Source organism: Clupea harengus, chromosome 2 (genome assembly GCF_900700415.2).
Source record: "Clupea harengus chromosome 2, Ch_v2.0.2, whole genome shotgun sequence".
In the NCBI taxonomy this organism is placed as follows: Eukaryota; Metazoa; Chordata; class Actinopteri; order Clupeiformes; family Clupeidae; genus Clupea; species Clupea harengus.
In genome coordinates, this window is record NC_045153.1 from 31672394 (window position 1) to 31692457 (window position 20064).

A 20064-nucleotide genomic window follows, 5' to 3' on the forward strand; every position below is an offset into this window, starting at 1 on the left:
TTAGCTGTGAGGCAGAACAGTATTTTTGTGTCCCATAATAAGCCTGAGATTTCTTCAACATACATGGCCAACATCAGCCCCTTTGCATGACATGATCGTCTCCTCTCGTGTCGCCCTTTACAATGTGTACGGTACAGAGAGGAAAAATAACACATCTACGGCCAAATGGAGCACAAGAAGCTATATTTAAGAAGCTGAAATGAATGAGGGTCCAATCCCTGACGCTTACATCTTTATTTGGCCCCCCTGGAGGGGTGAGGGGGTTTGAATGGGTCGCTGGGGGTGGGGGCAGGGGTTGGTTAAAGGGAACAAAAGTTCTCGGGAGAAACTTAAGTATTTATTTAAACCTAAATACATTTTGTACTGATTGGTGGTTTAAAATCATATCTATTCCTCACCATTCCATGCACACATGTCTACAAACACACACACACACACACACACACACACACTCACACACACACACACACACACACACACACACACACACACACACACACACACACACACATGTATTTCTCTCTCATGTTCATATACACAGCACATATTGCTTGTGGTTGTGGCGTGCTGCTGATAAACTCACCTGCCAATCACAATGTAGAGCACCACCGACAGCAAGATGATGACAACAGCAGACGAGATGGCTATCAGTACCACCTGGCTGTTCTCACTGGAGATAGAGAATGCTACAGAGAAACACAGATCAGAGATCAGGGTGAGTAGTTTCTCACCCCAATAGCACCAAATAGTGTATTTCATGTTAACATGCCGTAACTTTCTCAGACTTATATATCTAAAATAAGGAACTGTAACAGAAACATTCTATCCGTTAACACTTGGTCATTATAGCTCATGGAAAGCTTGTCCTTTCTGAGGAACATATTCAGGGAAAGGATAAGGAGTCTTCCCAGGTGCCCTACAAAATGAAGTCCACAGCACTAAGGCAGTGGCTGTTTTCTCTAGTGTTAAATCATGTGCAATAATCACCTCCTCAGTGTGAGGCAGAGCTGTTCAGTCTGTGTTTGTCACATTCATCACCATCACATCTTTTTTTTTTTGCTTATTCTTACAAATGATTACTTTAGTTGGGTCCTCAGACAGATTATTTTCTTTAAATAAGCCCGTGGCCATTAGAGGCCCATTAGAGTGTGGGATTGTTCTGTGCGCGAGCGCGCGCGCTGCTCTGATGAAGCACAATGATGGTCTGGTTTCAGAACCCACCGTGAAGAATGAGGCTTATTTCCACATGAGATTTATACCATTTTTCACATATCTCTCTGGTCAGGAACCACCAGAGAGAGAGCAGTGTGTTTTTCCAGTGGAGGTCTGCAGAGGCGTAATGACTTCTGGGAGGCACAGCACTGACTGTGAATGGGGTTGAAACTCTAGAAGAACAACTGTTCTTCATTGATTGCCCATAAATGCGTCACTTTCACCAAGGGGAAGCCAAAACCCTCAATCATAATTGCAAAGATGGAATTGTACTCATTTCACAAACTAGTTTTGTTCCAGTCTGAATAGTGTTTGCTCTAATACTCTAACACCTTTGCAGTGAAGAATGAAAATAGCAACTGTGCAATGTGCATGCATAAGAGCAACTGACAGAGACTACAGTAACACATTAATAGCCAGTGACACATGATGAAGAGAGCAGTGCTCACAGTCAGGGCTGGTCTCAAACTCAAACTTGCGGCTGCTGCTCCCATAGCCAGCTGCAGTCCGGGCGCGGATCTGAAGCAGGTAAGTAGTGTCTGGTTTTAACCCATTCAGGGTCACGTTGGTGCCCTTCGACCTCAGGATGGTGTAGCTGGTCTCTTGTTCCTGCTTTAAGTTAGAAAGCACACAGAAAGAGGGGAGAGGCAGGCAGGAGAGAACAGGAAGGACAAAGTCAGTAAATATCAGCCTGTAGAGAGATGGACATGGTGACAGCAGGGATACATTTAAGCAGCAGTAGTGAATGAGAAGATAAGCGCTTCTCGCTTCTGCATTCCCCCACCTGCTTACTGACAGCTTTTTGCATGAACACCGAGGGAGCACGAGACTAATGGGAGGTCAGTCTCCTGTGTAGAAATGTGCCTTTGTAATCAGGTGTGTCCACGGCCATTGGGGACCCTGCCAACTCTGCTTGATAAATTGCCACCATTATTTTTTATGGCTTTTCTAAAGATCTCTGTGGTGTGCTGATCCTCTCTACCAGCAAAAATGGCAACGGATTTATAGGCCGTCTTTACTTTCAAACCATTGTTTCCAGATGTGCTTCTGACTGGAGCAAAAAAAAAAAAGAAAAAAAAAGTATGGAGTGGAACTCTTAGCTATTTGTCCGGGTCAGAAATTCAGGAAGAAGGAAAGACCAGTTTCTTTTCCCCTACGTTCCAAGCAAGCAACAAGTGTGCTGTCCGCGTCCCTCTCTACCTTTAAGAAGCTTTTGAAGACCCAACTCTTCAGAGAGCACTTCCCGTCCTAACTGGCACTTCGACTAGTGCGTAACTTGTAATTACAGCAGTTACATTTCTGCACTTCTTTTTTCTTTTTATTTCATTTTGTTATATTTCTTATGTAAAGTAGTATGTATTTATTGTTACACCAGGTTCTATTGCTCGTAGCTTGACTGTTCTCTCCCTTGTACGTCGCTTTGGACAAAACTAAATGTAAATGTAGTGCTCATCTCTAGTGCTCATCTTTAGCCTCTGTAGTGCTAATCGTTAGCCTCTGTAGTGCTCATCTTTAGCCTCTGTAGTGCTAATCGTTAGCCTCTCTAGTGCTCATCTCTAGCCTATCTAGTGCTCATCTCTAGCCTCTGTAGTGCTCATCTCTAGCCTATCTAGTGCTCATCTCTAGCCTCTGTAGTGCCCCAGGCAGCACTGAAGGAGGCAGCTGCCATCTCACTCTCCAGAGGCACACGGAGGTTTGGTTGGCATTTGGCTCCATCCATGACCTTTAAGCAAAAGCCTGCCTTCCCCACCGCTGGTGCTATAACATTACCCATGCTGAAGTCATTAATGCTAAATGAGATTTGTGAGAATCATTTTTGGGGGGTACAGCAAACACATAGCAGAATGAACTCTATTAAGTTTCATGTCTAGACGAAACACGCTAATTGGTTTGTTGATGACGACTGGTATGTCCTATAACAGTGAAGTGCTGCCAGATGACAGGAACGGGGCTACAGTTACATATGACGGATTTAAATATAAAATGCTCTTATCCACTAATCAGAGTGAGAATCAACAGTGCAAATGAATATATAAGCCTATACACAATTTCCAAGAGCAAGATGGCATGCACTGTCAGTTATGTTTTGTAACATGTCAGGTTTACGGGTCAAGGTTGGGCCTCATTTATGAAGTTTCACTGAAGGACAGATGGCTACAAACACTCTTTTGTGCACTCAACACCAGGACGGTAAAACATGAGACTTCAGGAAACACACCACTGATCCCTCTTAAGATGTCATTTCCATACATTAGCCACATTCCACTTGTGCTGTGCAGCATTACGCCTCTCCTCATTTTCTTGTTTTGACTTTTGGTCGCACCTAATCTCTATACGTTGGTCACATTTTTTTTTTACTTTTGTTTCACACAGTCAAATGTTCCCCTTCTGTAGAAATGGGTCTGTATTAGATGGATTAGAATTGCTGAATGACATACACTTTATATGCCTTTGAAAGTCAAACACTGTGTGTTCAAATTGAGTTTAGATATGCACTTTGGCAAGACAGATTTTAAGTATGTAAAAATACAGATAGGTATGCTAAAATACAAATACAGTCTAAAATAAAACTTGAACGAAACTTAATTTAACCCCAGATCGCTGGATCACAAGATTATGACAGCTGAGACACATGTCTGCTCAACATCCAAAAAGGAGTGAATTTATAGTGGCTGAAGCACTTGATATTAATGTCAGTCTTGTAGGCCTGCAGTAGAAAAACAATACACTGTCTAGTGTTGTCTAGTGTTGTCTAGTGTTGTCTAGTTGTCGAGTGTCTAGAGTCTTCATTTAAGTCATAAATATTTTCCCAGGTTGTCACTGTTCAGTGCCCATGACACCATGTAAGCTCTACAAAATCATACACAGGTGTGTCAGAACCTTCCCTTGATGAAAGTTCTCTTCCCATATGTCCCAGACTCACATCAGTAGCCTCACGATGCTCGCATTTGACAAGGCGTGTGATTGTTACTTTTCAGTGTGTACATTATTGGTGGAATTTAATATGTTTGTCATGTTCTGCTGGCAATATAAATAACACAATCTGGACTTACTGTGAAATTCTCTGCTAGAGGAGAACCAGAAATTGAGTAAATATGAAGAGCATTTTCAACAGGCATTCTTTCCATGCAAAGCCTTTAAGGAAATAAACATTCCCAAATTAGAGAAAAATGTTCAATGTTTCTTTTTCACCCCAAGATTAATACGATAAAACAGAAAAATAATCACAAACCTGTATTCCCACCATACTTACTGTCCTTAAGGGCTCAACAGAGCCTTATCTCTTTGTCAGTGCAATTACAAGAGATTCTAATGTGGGAGAATAAAACCTATGGAGTCAGGATGATTCCCCTCATTTCTGGGAAATGGTTCTGAGTAGGGTTCTCATATTTAGACACCCTCGCGCTGTACGCCTCCTTCCAAGGCATCCCTTATGCATGCATGCGATATATACACAGAGAGAGGGTGACGTGGTTCACCCCTGCCTAGCGTGTAATCAAGTAGAGCTTTATCTTAAGTGAAGCAGCATGCCCACCTTGTTGAAAGAGAGGAGTCGGAGTGTTTCTCACAGGAGCTACAGCGCCGTAGTAACTGTGCCTCTTACTACCATTTAGGCAGACATTTAGTGCTGTTTGTTTTGATTTATGGTACACAACATCCCTCTCTGTAAACAGCAGGTCGTTTTGAACTGGGAAGATTGACGCCAGTGCATTGCCTTTAGGCACTTTTTGTAAAGAGGTTGTGTGCGGAGGTCTGTATGTACTTCTGTGGTCACTGTGAGCAGCTTTAAGTGCAGACTGAGGATCCAGTTCTTTGTGTGTGTGTGGCAGTGGGGGAGAGGGCTGATTTTGTGTGTGTGTAGGTGGGGGCCCTCTGTCATCTTTTGCCAGCTTTGATCAAGGGGCACAAGAGGTTTTAAGGGTGTCCCTGGCTTTTCCACATGGCAGCACCAACTGTGTGGGATTTGGGAGCCTCCACCCATGCCTTATGGGCTGCTCCGCACAGTGTTGTGTAATTAACAGGAATCAATGGCGAGGCAGACTGAATTTTATTGTGAAAAGGGGAAAAAACTGTGCCACCCAGGGTCAAATGAGACATTTCTGGAGGCCCGGTGGTGTACCTGTGCCAGACTGTAAGACGAGCTGGAGATGAGCCGCCTTTTTGCTTGCAAATAAGGGGATTAAGGCCAAGCCGGGGCATTTCTAAAGGCCAAGATTTGGAGCCTGACTGCTCATCCTGAAAGACACATTACAAAGGTCCTCTGTGTGAAGCACGGGGGTCTGGCAGGCCTTGCCAACCCTCGTTTATGCCAGCAGATTGAACAGTGGTGTCAGTGGATCTGGGTTCGGCATCAATCTTGAGTGTCGCTCTGTGTGGTCATTCAGCCAAGGGAAGATGAGCTTATATCTTCCGCGAAACAAGCTCGTAAAGATGTGGCAGAAAAACAGTTCTGATGATCCCCGAAAGGGCCATCCCTCTCTTGAGTGATTAAAATTGTCTCCGTGGCTAATTTCTGTATCAAATGTCACAGATAGTTCATCCAGGGCCCCATCGAAGGGCGGCAATTTGTCCACTGTTAATTTTCACATAGAGACCTTCAAGACACATTTATTGATGGTAATAAACCCTCTCTCCATTAAGCAAGGTTTTCGACCTTATGCCTGGAAAGACTAATTTCACACACAGGAGCTCCTCCACTGTGGAATTCCAAGCCTTCACTACACCAGAAAGTATTGTCCATAAGTGAAGAATGAAATGAACAATAGGTAAACAATTCAGCGCTTTTACTTAGTCTGAGATGAGAAAAGACTGAATCAAATCGGGTGTGTGCATATGTGTGTGTGGTCATACAGTCCAAACGTTTACCCACAAGACGATGGAATGTTTTTTCTGCGGCAGGATTTTGGCCAGTTGCCATTGGAGACTGTTGTGGGACTCTTTTTCTTGCCCCTCAGATCCCCTGCCAGTTCGGGCAAGGAGACTCCCACAATGTCAGGCCCCACTTAGGTGCCAAACCCAGAGGCGGCTGCCTCCTTCAGCCCGGCCTGCCGGAGGGAGACGTGAGCGGCTCCGCTTCACGTGGACGCGGCCAACATCACACAGTTTGACAGGCTGAGAGGACCGACCCCAGGCTGCTCTCAGGCCCGGGGAAAAGAGCAGCATTGATGTGGGACAACAAAGCTCACCCCGCCATTCAGCGCATTAAGTCAATCAGGACCGAATCCCTTGCACGCTTCATTAATCATACGGCAGCTGAGAGGAGACCTGGAGGAGGACTGCAGGACAGGACAGGGTCGCCACAGGAGAGCAGGTTATTGTGTGAGATGGGGCTGAGAGAGAGCCGGGGGCTCCTGGAACACATGGCTTTAACAGGAGAGAGGTGCCAAGATCAGGGAGGATTTCTGACATGAACACTCAATGGGATCAAAGTTGGAGACATATGACATTGTTACTGTCTGGTAGGGAGAGTTTCCACGTGACAGGCTGCATGTTATGCTTGACTCTGGAGCAGAAGAGAAGGCGTCTGGAGGAAGACAGAACCACTCGAGAGGGACTGCCGTACTGCCACACTGGTTTTGTTATTCAACTAAGCCTCCGTTGATTTGGTTTGCAGTCATATGAACCAATGACAAGAACCATGTCCTCAGCCATGTGCAGATGCCATTTGGATTAAAGCAGCATGATGGGGTCATTGAGGGAGGGACACACTCAGTTAGAATGCTAATGCTAGTACAAAAAACTGCCCTCACCTTTTCATAGTACTTGACCTCGTAATCCAGGATGATGCCATTGGGTCTCTCCGGCTCCAGCCAGGACAGTGAAATGCTGTTCCGGGATGTCCTGTCCTTCCGGATCACTGTGACTGGGGAAGGTGCTAGAAAGAGACATGAAAGAGAGAAAGAGAGAGAGAGAGAGAGAGGGAGACAAAAAGTGTTAAAATGTAAAACAGAGACAGAGAAAAGGACAGACGGCGAGGAACAAACGTGAAATGAGAGGATTAGTCTCCACACCACCTATGACCCATGACCGACGCATAGTATTACCATGGAGCTGCAGTTCACAGGAAGTTCACAGGATTACTATTCAACATTTTGCATTTTGCATCCTGTGAATACTTCCTGTTGACATAATTGAATTTGCTCTCTAGTGGGGTCAGCCTGAGAGCTACAAGAGTTCAGGATTCAGACATACAATACTGGTGTCCCCAATACTGAATCAAATCAAAGACCTTCATCCATCTGGCTGTAACTGAGGCCACTCTATCAAAGTGAAGACAAGCTGCAAAGAGTATGAATCAGTGCCACCCGTTCTATTTCCAATCCAATGAAGCCTTAGCATTCCTCTCTCTCTCATGGTGCTTTTGCTTCAGTGCTTCACATGGTCTCAATCTGCGTCCATAATTCAAGTCAGAGCTCCATCGCAGCCTCCGCCCCGCCTCCGCCCCGCCCGTCTCTCTGTGTCTCACTCTTTTTCTTTCAATTTTACAGCTCTCTAATTGTAAAACAGCATGGAGGCCATGAAGGCATCCAACTGCCCCGCGTTTTAATTTTATTAGACCACAGGAAAAAACATGTTGTTCTTTGAAATGTTCAGGCTTCTCTTGATTGTGATTATACACTTTAAAAATGCCCTATTTTTCCTCTCCCTTGGCAGTTATTTTGTCCTGGTAATGAATCCAGATGGAGAGAGTCTGCTCCCCCGGTCCACCAGTTCCCGCCCCTTACATTCAGATAGGAAAGGTATTATTGAAGTTTTATGGCTACCACAGTTTATGGTGATTCTGATTTACAGCGGCTGGGCCCTAGGCTTTCTTGACACTTGGTATCTTTCTCAGTTTGTTCCGAGCACCAGCAGCACCGAGAAATGGTTGATAGTCTCAAAGTACTGGAGCAAAGAAGCATGACCTCACAAAGCGCATGCAGCAAGGGTGAGACTAGGTCCTGCCAATTGCAAGCCTATCAAGTTTCAACATTGCAGGGGGAAAGACCTTTTTTGCCGCTCCAAATCACCCTGCGTATGCATTAGACACAGACTAGCAACCCCTTACACAGTTGCACAGGTGTGGCTGCTTGGAAAGGCTCCTTCTCTGTGTTTCAGCAGGAGACTTTGACGGTGACGATTTTGAACGAAACAGTAAGAGAGAATGAAAGGTTCCGTGCAGGGCACAGAGTCAACAAAATGTCCTCCGCATGACACTAGGGATTAGTGTGTGGGAAAGAGGCCCCTGAGTGTGCTATATGTGGGTGTCCTCGTCTGCATCGGACCTGCACCTTCCTCCCTCTCTCTCTCTTTCCACCTAGGGGTTGACTCGGGTCTTAATGTGAGTTAGTGTGGAGACACTACTGCTGAGCCTTATTTATGGCTTCAGTCCTGCTAGCCAAATAAAAGCCTAACATGTGCTCTAATAATCTGATACAAGTTCAGCCCTAACGGTTCCTCTAACTAAACTATGCCTTGACCAATGTAAACTTCTTGATTCACTCTAGGATCTTAGCCAGGCTATTGTGTCTGTGTACATATAGTTATGGCTTCTTTTTCTTACAGACTGGCATCTTACTGCGCAACACAAGACAAAAAAAACATATTTTCCCATTTCCACCCATTTGTTGAAATCCACATCCTGCTTTGAGCTACAGTGTTTGAGGGGGGGGGGGTGGTCAGGTGTGGTGTGGTGTGGTTAAAACACGTCTTGCAACACCTTATCAGAATGGGGTGGGATGATTTGGGCTCTTCATGAACCGTCTACGCACTCTCAGAGGGAAGCAGGATGTGTGTGTGTGTGTGTGTGTGTGTGTGTGTGTGGTGTGTGTGTGTGTGTGTGTGTGTATGTGTGTGTGTATGTGTGTGTGTGTGTGTGTGTGTGTGTGTGTGTATGTGTGTGTGTGGTGTGTGTGTGTGTATGTGTGTGTGTGTGTGTGTATGTGTGTGTGTGTGTGTGTGTGTGGTGTGTGTGTGTGTGTGTGTGTGTGTGTGTGGGGGGGGGGGGGGGGGGGGGGGTTGGGTCCGGGAGACCCTGGATCTTATGGGAGCAAGGAGGATCACACAATACTATCCTAACACGAAGGGCAGGTTGCATGTGCTGACTTTCCTCTGGCTGCTCCACACATGGCCGTAGTGTTTAGAGCATGATGAGGGAGCTGTGCTGACATCCCCGAGACCCCCCCTCGTGAGGCGCCGAGAACACAGCTGCAGCCCCCCGCTGGGGAAGATCAGCCGTTCACACGTCCATCTCCCTCTTCCAGCCTTTTTATGGGACTGTTAAGGTGGCTGGATTATGGAGCCCAGTGCAGGAGGATCAGGGCAGTGGCAGAAGCGGTCAAAACCTCTTTCGTTTTGGAGCCCTTCAGGAAGAGGAGGCTAGTCCGCAACGAAACCAGTCTGGAGACGCAGTGGCAGTTGGCATGTTTACGTATCGCCAAGCAACTCAAGGACAAGAGGCTTCCACTAACTTTGCAGCCCTACACACCGAAGCAAATACGACTGAAAGAATAATAGAAAAGTTGGGTGTCTGGCATGTTTGTATCTTTGTGTGTACTGCAAGGCAAAATAATGCAATCAGATATAATCATATTGGAGTTAATGCACGACTTCCTCCCTGGGAAACTAGTTGATGAGCTTGTTCTAACCCAATGGAGATTAGCACCAGTGAATCACCTGTCTGTACACAGAAACCCCAACGGTACGGCTGGTGTCATATATAGTTCCAGCTCTCAGCCAGCACAGCTCTCATCCAGATCGACTCCCTCTTCCCCTTACATGGTGGAGCGCAGTAAAATTATGAGGCAAGCATACAGCTTTAAATCTATATTTACAACCCATCTCTTTACAGGTTTACTGCTCTGTCATCACAACGCAGCCGTGTCCAGCAACATCGCCTTTAATGGCCCACAGCTGGGATAACAACTAGGAAGATCATATTCTCTACAGACCTTAACTCTGTTTGATAAAAATCTTAATCCAAATCTTATGGTCTTATTTGCTGTGAAATGATAAAAAACAGAAGTTCATCCCAGTGACAGAGAGACACTCCTGCTCTGATAAGACAGAACAACAGTGCGGAGAGCTAACCTCTCATCCCTTTGAGATCAGAGCGCATTAGAACAGCCTTTGTTCAAAATCTATCTGCCTTGTTGTACTATTGTTGCAGGTTCCAGCGCACCATTAAGGCCTTAGCCAAGTGAAAGCTGCTGGATTCTCACCATCATGGTAAGAGTATTACAAGGTTTAAACTCTAGTCAACTGGTCCCCGTGGAATACGGGTGCAAAACGATCAATCTCTAGCCTTTGATCTACACTAGTTCTCTGCCTACTCTTTTTTTTATGACATGGAACTGCAGCGCTCCAAAGCTCAAGTCTAAGCCCTGTGCTAAATCATCTCCCTGGGCCTGCACCTATCACTTAAAAAGCCAAGGCGGAGATGACAGAGGCTGCCGTCCCTCGGGAGCGGGGAGGAAAGAGATGCACGTCTTCGCCAGGGGGAAACCTGACCTGAATGGGAAGCAGATGGGCGTCTGCAGTCTGCATCCATCTCACTGTCTCTACAGTAACCTGCCGGGGTCATGACACAACCTTCTGCCCCCCCATCTCTACCGGCAGTCACACTCAAGCCATCTCTTCTTTCCCATACAAACCCTCCCCAGACATACAGTAGCACACACAGACACACATCCAGTCAACTGTCTGGATAGTCCAACATGATGGTCTTGTGGAAATGGGATTTTGTAACAGTCATTGCACATTAATGTGTGGGATTTGAGGTGTCTATATAAATACTACTGTGCCAATTTTGAGGGTTGAGGAAGTCATTGATAATATTCAGTATTTTGTTGACAAACATTTTTGTGTCAAAAACTTTTGGCAAACAGTGGAGTGGGGTTACTTGGCTATGTCATGATCTAGGCTCACAGATGGGGACCTTCCACTCAGTCTAGAAGCCTCACCTGCTTGGTTGGTCGTTATGGTGACAGCAGCATACTGGCGGTGGGTCGAAGCCAGCGAGGATACTCCATTCTGCGCCTCGATCTCAAAGGTGTAGTTGGTGTGTGCCAGCAGGTCGGCCACGGTGACCGTGGCGTTGTGGAGGCCCATGGCCCGGGGCAGGAAGCGCACCGTGCCTCGGCAGGGCTCACACAGCCGCGGCCCCGGCCAGCAGCGCTTGCACACCACGTTGAAGATGACATCCTTCCGGCCGCCCATGTCCTCCGGCCTGCTCCAGTCCAGGATCACAGACGTCTCATTGATCACGGAGATGACATTGCGTGGGGCAGAGGGTGGCTCTGGAGACAGGTCAGATCCATACAAGAGCATTAGTGCACAAGTCTGACGCCAAAGTCAACCTTCGAATTTTGCAGATATCACAGAACTTGTACATATTTTTTGAAATGTTAAAATGGCTTTAAATAAACCATCATTCTATCTGACCCCTTAGTTGGTGAAAAAGGTAATGTCTAAGAACACTTTGTGATTTGAGATGGCATTTGTACTGTAAGTCACTTTATAAGGAAGTGGCAGGTTGTGGACAAAGTGATATATCTTACAGTGGCATTCAATTTGACAAAAATGTTCAACAATCTCTAAGATTAACTCTAACCATCAGATGGTGCTATCTTGTGAAAACAAGTTACATTTCTATCTTGTCTCAGCATTTTGCAGGTGTTAAAAAACAATTCAAGACTGTAAATTGAATAACAATTAAAACCATTAAATAGAGAACGCTATTAATATACAGTAGCGAAATGCAGCCTTTTACACCACAATGTCAAATGCATACTCTTATATTCAAACTAAAATGCACCTCTGTCTGAGATAGACGTTGAACACGTGTAAGCCTGTACATACATATGTCATATATACTTGGATACACTCTATACTGAAACATATACTACAAAATGTCTGGAAACCACAGTAGCAGTTGGGTCTGATGTGGAAATTGAGCTGGAGCCTGTCTTTTTTACCTCAATCAAGCATTGGCAGCCATGAAAGTACTGGAAGAACATTTTAAACTTCCATTATTAGTTATGGAGGGAAAAGACTCTGCACGTTTGTTAGATTAACTTTAAAAGAATGTTGCTATAAAAATGGGAAGAGACGGAAAGCAAGTGATTTCCTCCTGATTGGAATAGCAGGCGTGTAAGGCCAGTTCTGTTTCACAGAGGAAGCGGCACTTCTGAGGTAGTGAACACATCTTTATCAGGCTGATCGCTGTAACTATGCCGACACTAGAACAGAATTATTTTCTATAAAGAAAAAGAAAGACAGGATGGTTCAAGGGAGGATTGGGTTTAAAGATGAAAAAGATATGTCGAGATTGTTTGATTTGACATGACCATTTTACGCAACTCTGGAGCCCTGTAAAAGAGTTATTTCCGATGTCTTTGAACCTATAACTTGGACAGGTAGCTCCAAGAGGCCGAGAGGAAGGATCTGATACTACTGTGGGGAAAGAATCTGTGGTAGAAATAGTTATTTTACACAATCTGATCTCTCTCTTCTTGGCTCTAGAAAAACAATAGATCTGAACTTCGACACCAAGCTTGAATTTGGTATGTAATATTTTTGTCCTGAGTTCAAGCATTTATAATGGGCCCTTCCATGACAGACAGGATACTGCAGTAGACTTATTTACTTGTTGCAGCGGAGGAGGAGGTTGTGGCCTGTTAAGATGGTTTATTACTCAGTCTACCTCTGTTTGCCTAATAGGTTTGGTTATTGTTCATTTCACATCCCGTAGAATGTAACACTTTGCACACCTATTGAAAAATGATTCACAAAACCTAAAATCAGGTGACTTCATGCAGTCTATGGAATCTGGGTCATGGAGCATGGAACATGGAGACAGAGCAGTTAAGACAGGGCCAGTTAGAAGAGGAGGCTTTGATCTAGACTTATAATAAAAATGGCACTGTGTCAGTGAAAATGAACACACTGGATGTCATCTCAGCAGGGGCTTGCAACAAGCCATGAATTACACAACCTGCTCCGTTTAACAGCCTTGTCTCTATACACATAGGTGTGAACACGGTGACTGTTTTACTACTGTCCTGCAACTTCGGCCTCCACCAAAACAACTATACAGTTGTGTAAATATGGTTTATAGTTCACATGTCCTTGCCTCTGTGTGCAATTAATGAGTATGGACTTTATGGGCAACATCAAACACTGACGGGAAGACGTAAACACAAATAAACACAGATGCTGTGTACATGAATGTCAAACATACAGTACAGCTCAATTGCTGCATCTCCCTGAAATAGTTTTGTGATTAGGCTCTCGTGAAAATATGAAAGTAAAACTTAAAACAGTTGTGTAATAAATAAGTAAACATGACCTCTTTTTTCCTTATTTTTAAATCTTCAGCCAAGCATCCGATATCTGATATAAAAAACATCAAAGGAAGAACTCCAAATAACCTTGGCAGATTAATTACTTTAAAATAAGCATTTCCTCGCATTAGTTGTGCTTGACGTTTATCTATGCAAGTCAGGGGACCATCCACACATCGCTGGGGACTCAGTGTAGATAAATGTGATAATTTAAGGTCTGTGACTTCACCAGAGGCTCAGACGCATATCGGCTGTCTCAGCTCTTTACAGACCTGCCTCTATCAATGTTTCCATTTAAGCATGTGAAGGGGGAGGGACGGGGAGAGAACAGGGAAACCAATTTGGCACATCATAATCTGCAGCTGAAACTGGCCACAAGAGATGAAGTGGAATGGATGACTGTGAATCGCTCCTGGCACTGGAGATTAATGTGCTACGTATGAGAGGAGTTTGACCCAATATGGAGACTACCTTGGATGTCACGCAAGAAACACCCAATTGAACATGGCCTCAGAATTCAATGGGGCTCTCATTGTTTTTTTTTCTTTTATATATGACGCAAATTAGCACTGAGAGGAATGTCATGTTTTATGGTAATGTGTTTTGGAGCGCTTGGCAGTCTTGCTGTGTTTGTCTGTCTACCATCTGCATTTCCTCCTTTCTGAAAGAGAATGGGTTAGCTCTCGCGCTGCAGCTCCACCCTGCTGAGGCCTGCTGGTTAAAACGGTTAAAAATAAACAAACCGAGGGTCCACACTCACTGGGCGCTCCAGGGAGAGAGAGCTGTGGAGGATCAGAAGCTTGGTCTTGGCCAGCCAACACAAATTCATCATTTATAGCACAAACACATCCTCACAAAGACGCAGACCTCGGAAACTGCACCATTGACAAAATACAATAGAGCCCGGAGGAAGGCTTTCTTGAAATAATCATTCAATGCATGTGGTGAAGGAAGACTAGAATTTTCATTTCCTATTCCATGTGTTTTAGATAGCAAGTAGGACACATATGTTGTCTTTCTGCCTCCAAACTAAATGAACATGCCCAAAACAGATTAAAGAGTTTAACATACGTGTGCAGGCCATGGATGCAGGGTCGCCCTCCGCACGGAAATAGTTCTTCTCGCAGGAGCAGTGCACTGAACCCTCCTGGTGGGTGAAGCTGTGCGGGGGACACTTGGAACACTTCACATTGCCTGAAGACGCCTGGTAGAAACCAGGCCTGCAGGCTGTGAAAGGAAGTAGAGAGAGCGAGAGAGAGAGAGCGAGAGAGAGAGAGAGAGAGAGAGAGAGAGGGCCCATGAGGACAATAATGCAGTAACGTAGCTCCTGTATGTGTGCGTTCTGTTTGTTCAGTAGTAACTCAAGCATCTACGCTAAACAGTCATACTCTGAGAAAGAACACAGAAACATCCAGAAGAATCAAAAATGCGTGGAAGCATGGGAAGAGCATGTGTAGAGTTCAAAGAAGTACCAACAGAAGTTTAGACTCAGGGGAGGGCGATATTTCAGCATAATAGTTGCCTACGGTATTACATCATGCCACGGCATGAATTGTGTTTCATATTTTTTTAAGCATGAAATAAAGCTTACGAATGTCCCAGAATTTTGTCTGTTAGATTATTCCATATCAGTTACCTGTAGTCTTGCCTACAATTACCAAATGAGATAGCTAGGTAACCAGCAAACTGTGAAATTGGTTTTAATAATCTGTTGTAAATAAATAAACAATTGCAATTGAACAATTGAATGTAATATATTTTTGGCCACTGGTGAAACTTGCCGCTGTTCCAAACATTGCAAACAATGGAAAGCTTGTCAAAAAGCCAAGCTAATTATCACTGATATGCCACAATATACTAATACACTAACAGGTGAGACACCGCTACACAGCAGCCTAACTATGTCCTCTAAATTATGTGAAAATGATGTTTCCAGAAGTAAATGTTGTGATATGCACCAGGACGTCAACAGGCTGATGTTTCTGGCTGTTTGATATATTTTGATGACTTTGAAGTTTTCATTTCCTGCTTTTTGTTATTTCCGTCATCTAGAGCAAACTGTGCTAGTAATTGGGAGCCTCGTCATAATTGTTGTTTTATTTTAACTGTTCATTTAAAGAAATGTTTGATGTTTATAATGTTAATGATACATCTATTTTCATAGCTTAATTTTTTTTTCGATCTTCTTACTCTTTGAAATGTTTCTTTTTTTTAAATGCTTTTGCTACTGGAAATATAAAATGTTATAAAGTGTACCAACTTTAGATGATAAATACTGTGATATAATACTGATACTGTTCATACATTTGAGTTCATGGCACCCACCCCTTTGCTCAATATACATAATATACACATAAATATTTTTAATGAGCCATATCTGGCTCTTTTAGAAGCCAACTTCCAGGGATGTTGCATGAATTATGCTAATTCCGCTCTTCAAATATCTCTGCTGTTAAATTGTACTCAGCAGCTCATTCAGTGCTTTTTATGAGAATCCCATTCCATTATCTTTAATGAAGGGGAAGGAATCACAGCGAGCGTGCTAATTACTGCTCCTTGTGTCTATCAGCATTCCACTCCTCTCCTGTTGTATGTTCAGTACCTGTCCAGTACCAAGCCCTCTATCTCCATACAAAATGACAAGAGATTTTGAAGCACATGTTTCTTATCTAACAGAATCATTACTCATTGAAGGAAGCACCGTCACTAAATATATGCCATAATGCGTTAATGCAAATACTATCAGGCTGTATATTTTATGCAAACCCATGAACTGCTTCTTTTGCTGAGTGTGTGCAGAGACAGACATGACCACAAGAAGAAAACAGACAACAGAAATGACCACAAGAAGAAAACAGACAACAGAAATGACCGCAAGAACAACAGAGACATCCGAAATGTAATTCTCCGTGAAGCTCTGGATTCTGCTTTGAAAGGTCCAATGAAATAGGACTGAAATGGCCTGTGATTTGGTCCGGGTATATACATGACAAATGTTACTGAACACACAAAATGAGTAACTTTGAACAGGTCCTGGAGGCACTGTGAGAAACATCTGCTCACTGGTCAGTATTTAGAAATGGGAAAAGGAGTAGAAACAGAAGTTACTATAAATGACCAGCAAACAACACTAAATAAATACAGAGACTGTTTCTGAGGTTCATGAGCCTCAGCTCCACCACAGCACTGCGTCGTCTAGACAGCCGTTTGCAGGGGGTGCCTCACGCTGTCCAAGCAACTTCTCTCCCCGATCTGTCAGTGTCTTGCCCAGCAATAGTGAACTGATAAAGGTTGGTAATGATGGAAAGCAGAAGCTGGCCTTCCCTTTCCCCAACATCCTGCTGACCCTTTCGATGTTAGGCAGACCTCAGGTCAGTCTAAGGGTGTCAGACATAATGTACAAGCTTACAAGACTGTTCTCAGCTCACCCCTAACCCCTCTGCTTTCAGAAACATAGGCTACATTTCTCTATGTGTCTGTGTGTGTATGTATGTGTGTGTGTGTGTGTGTGTGTGTGTGGGTGTGTGTGTGTGCGTGCATGCGTGTGTGTGTGTGTGTGTGTGTGTGTGTGTGTGTGTGTGTGTGTGTGTCTGTGTCTGTGTGTGTGTGTGCGCGTGCGTGCGTGTGTGTGTGTGTGTGTGTGTGTGTGTGTGTCTGTGTGTGTGTGTGTGTGTGTGTGTGTGTGTGTGTGTGTGTGTGTGTGTGTGTGTGCGTGTGTGTGTGTGCGTGTGTGTGTGTGTGTGTGTGTGTGTGTGTGTGTGTTATTGATTGTATAGAGTATAATGAGATGCAGAAGGCTTTTCCTATGCTAACAGGCAGGGGTTGAGGAGGGGGCCTGAGAGCCATGTGTGGCACCCAGCCTGCAGTGACACAAAGTGCCCACGTGTGATTTCTCCTCCTCGCCTCCTGGTAAGATGCATGTGTGGCACCCAGCCTGCAGTGAACCAAAGTGCCCACGTGTGATTTCTCCTCCTCGCCTCCTGGTAAGATGCATGTGTGGCACCCAGCCTGCAGTGAACCAAAGTGCCCACGTGTGATTTCTCCTCCTCGCCTCCTGGTAAGATGCATGTGTGGCACCCAGCCTGCAGTGAACCAAAGTGCCCACGTGTGATTTCTCCTCCTCGCCTCCTGGTAAGAGGCACAGCACGCTCTCAGTCTCAATCCCAGCAGCTGTGACACTCACTCTCAAAGCAGCGCACGCTAATAAAGCTTATGATAAGTGACATGATCAGCACCATGGCACAATAATAGATCTCAATACACTCTTCACACAGCAGACTTCAGCTGGAGACGCAAGAGGAAGGTTATTCAACCAGAGCCGGCAGATTTGAAAGGGAGATATTGTAGAGACGTTATGAACCCAACAGCCTCCTAATCAATCAATATCAGTATTGGTAAGAACATGTGGTAAGTGCTGGCTAGACTGACAGTTATATCCTTACAGTGGCTATTTCTAACTCGGAGGCTACGAAAAACACTCAGCAGATCTTGCTCATGTTAATTGTCAGTGAAACTCAATCCCTCTCTCTCTCCCTCTCTCAGACTGGCTGTGTCTGGTGCAGACAGGGATCCTCTCGAGGGCTGCTAACAACGAGCAGGTCAGACGCCACACCCAGCGCACAGCGCCCAGTGCCCAGCGCTCGCCGGCCGCTCACAGCACACACAGCCATACTGCTGGCATACAGCTGATTGGCCTGCACTGCATATGTCCTGAAGTTGCACAAATTACAAATTAGTTCCTCGTGTAATTTCCAAAAAACAATATATTTGATACGAAATCCTAAAGTGTAAGTGACAGTCTCCCCACTGTGTCAAGTTCTGTGGTTTTTAGCATCGCAGAAATATATTTCTCTCCTCAGTGTTTGCCAGACAGAAAGAAGAATTTCAGGAAACTAACACTGAAGTTTCCACAAAGTGCTCATCTGTTTTTTATTCCTTTCGAGCATTTGGACTGGTTTGAAAAAAAAAATAGGTAAATCAATGCTGAAATGAGATGGCCACACAGACAGACCTCTACTTCTATCACAGAAGATGCTCAAAATCCATGTAAGTTGCATTAAGTCATGCCCCAATCACATCAGCGCCAGTGCGCTCCCTCTCGAGCTCCCAGCTCAGATGCACTCTGACCCTGATCAATGGGAGCTGATGTCACCTCAGAGACACCCCTCTCCCTCGGCCCATCATGCCCTACTTGCAGCCAGTCACATGGCAAACGCTATCATTGTTTGTTGACTGTTTTACCACTTAACTGTTCTTGCAGATGTAGTCACCGTCACTGCATGCCAAAGTCCCAAACTACTTGTAAACATGCCTCTCAACAAGAAATATGTCCCTCCTTGTGACTTACATAAATATGCACTCACAAACACATACACACGCACGAGTATTCGAGCACGTATTCAAAATATTATGAAACTAAATGTATGCATTCTCAGCAGCCATCAAGCACTCTGGTCCACTTCCTATGGTGGCCCCCTGAAGGACCACCGCAGACAGAGAGCTTTGAAATGTGAGCACCCCTCCTGTTTGTCCTGGGTCCCATGGGGAGCCAAGGGCCACCGCGCACTCAAATCACTACAGTCTTGTAAACAACTCTGATGACATGGCACTAGGATCACCGAACATGTTCTCTGTGTACCTCCTTCCAATGCCAGAGGTATGCATGAAGGGCGTCCCAGAAGCTGCCGAAACGTATTTAACTGCTTAGTGGAGCAACACTGGCCAGACCAAAACAGAGCTGTGGCTGTTGTGTTGTTCAGGAGGGGAGCTAGCTGGGCGAGAGGCCTGGATGGCAGGAGAGGTCAGAGGGGTTTCGCTCCAGTGCAACACTGACAGTGGTAAACAGAGCGAGAAGCGCAGAGTGTTGACTAAACAAATGATTTCCTGGTTCTAGACCATCCCCCCCCCTCCCCCTGTTCATTCCACAAGGTCAGTAGGACTTTCACCCCCTTATTCCGCCTCTATCTATCTCTCTCTCTCTCTCTCTATCTCTATGTCTCTCTATCTCTTCTCTCTGTCCTTCTCCATGCATCTCCTCTCTCTTTCTCACTGGATACAAATCAAATTAGAGCCTGTCCACACCAAAAATGGTGAAAATTGAGTTTTTGCAAAAATGCTGAAGTTTCCACACCACAACAATGCCTGAAAACACAGACTCGCCGTGTTGACAGGCCAAAACAGCTTTTTTGAAAACAATGACGACACAGCCCCAACTTCATCCAATCACATTTCAATGTTCCGCCCACCTAAGCCTCCATCACATCCTCAGTGGCACTGGACCAATGGATGAATAGAAAAAGTCTGACACATCACACATCATGGTTGTTGGCCAAACTGTTCTAATTCTACTAGGAGGACGTCATCTATTGGAAACATCAGAGGCAAAAGCCTGTTCTGAGTTTGATATAAAGTTAAGCTAAATGCTAGCAAAATTAGCAGGGTAAGTTCACCTAACTGGGGAAATTCTGTTCACCCAAACCACATTCTGCTGATGTCTAAAAATGAACGAAGATTAAGGACTTATCTTGTC

The 20064-nt window shown here is 44.8% G+C and overlaps 1 protein-coding gene across 3 annotated transcripts in view; it reads right to left on the bottom strand.

Moving 5' to 3' along the window:
• epha3 (eph receptor A3) overlaps nucleotides 1-20064 on the bottom strand; it is an 84274-nt gene that overhangs the window by 26994 nt on the left and 37216 nt on the right. For all 3 annotated transcript variants that reach the window (XM_012819815.3, XM_031561003.2, XM_031561010.2), the window contains exons 4-8: nucleotides 14607-14762; nucleotides 11154-11489; nucleotides 6963-7087; nucleotides 1662-1824; nucleotides 584-686 (exon numbers count right to left, since the gene is read on the bottom strand). In XM_012819815.3, the coding sequence (XP_012675269.2) occupies nucleotides 584-686; nucleotides 1662-1824; nucleotides 6963-7087; nucleotides 11154-11489; nucleotides 14607-14762 (883 nt within the window). The remainder of the gene's footprint in view (nucleotides 1-583; nucleotides 687-1661; nucleotides 1825-6962; nucleotides 7088-11153; nucleotides 11490-14606; nucleotides 14763-20064) is intronic.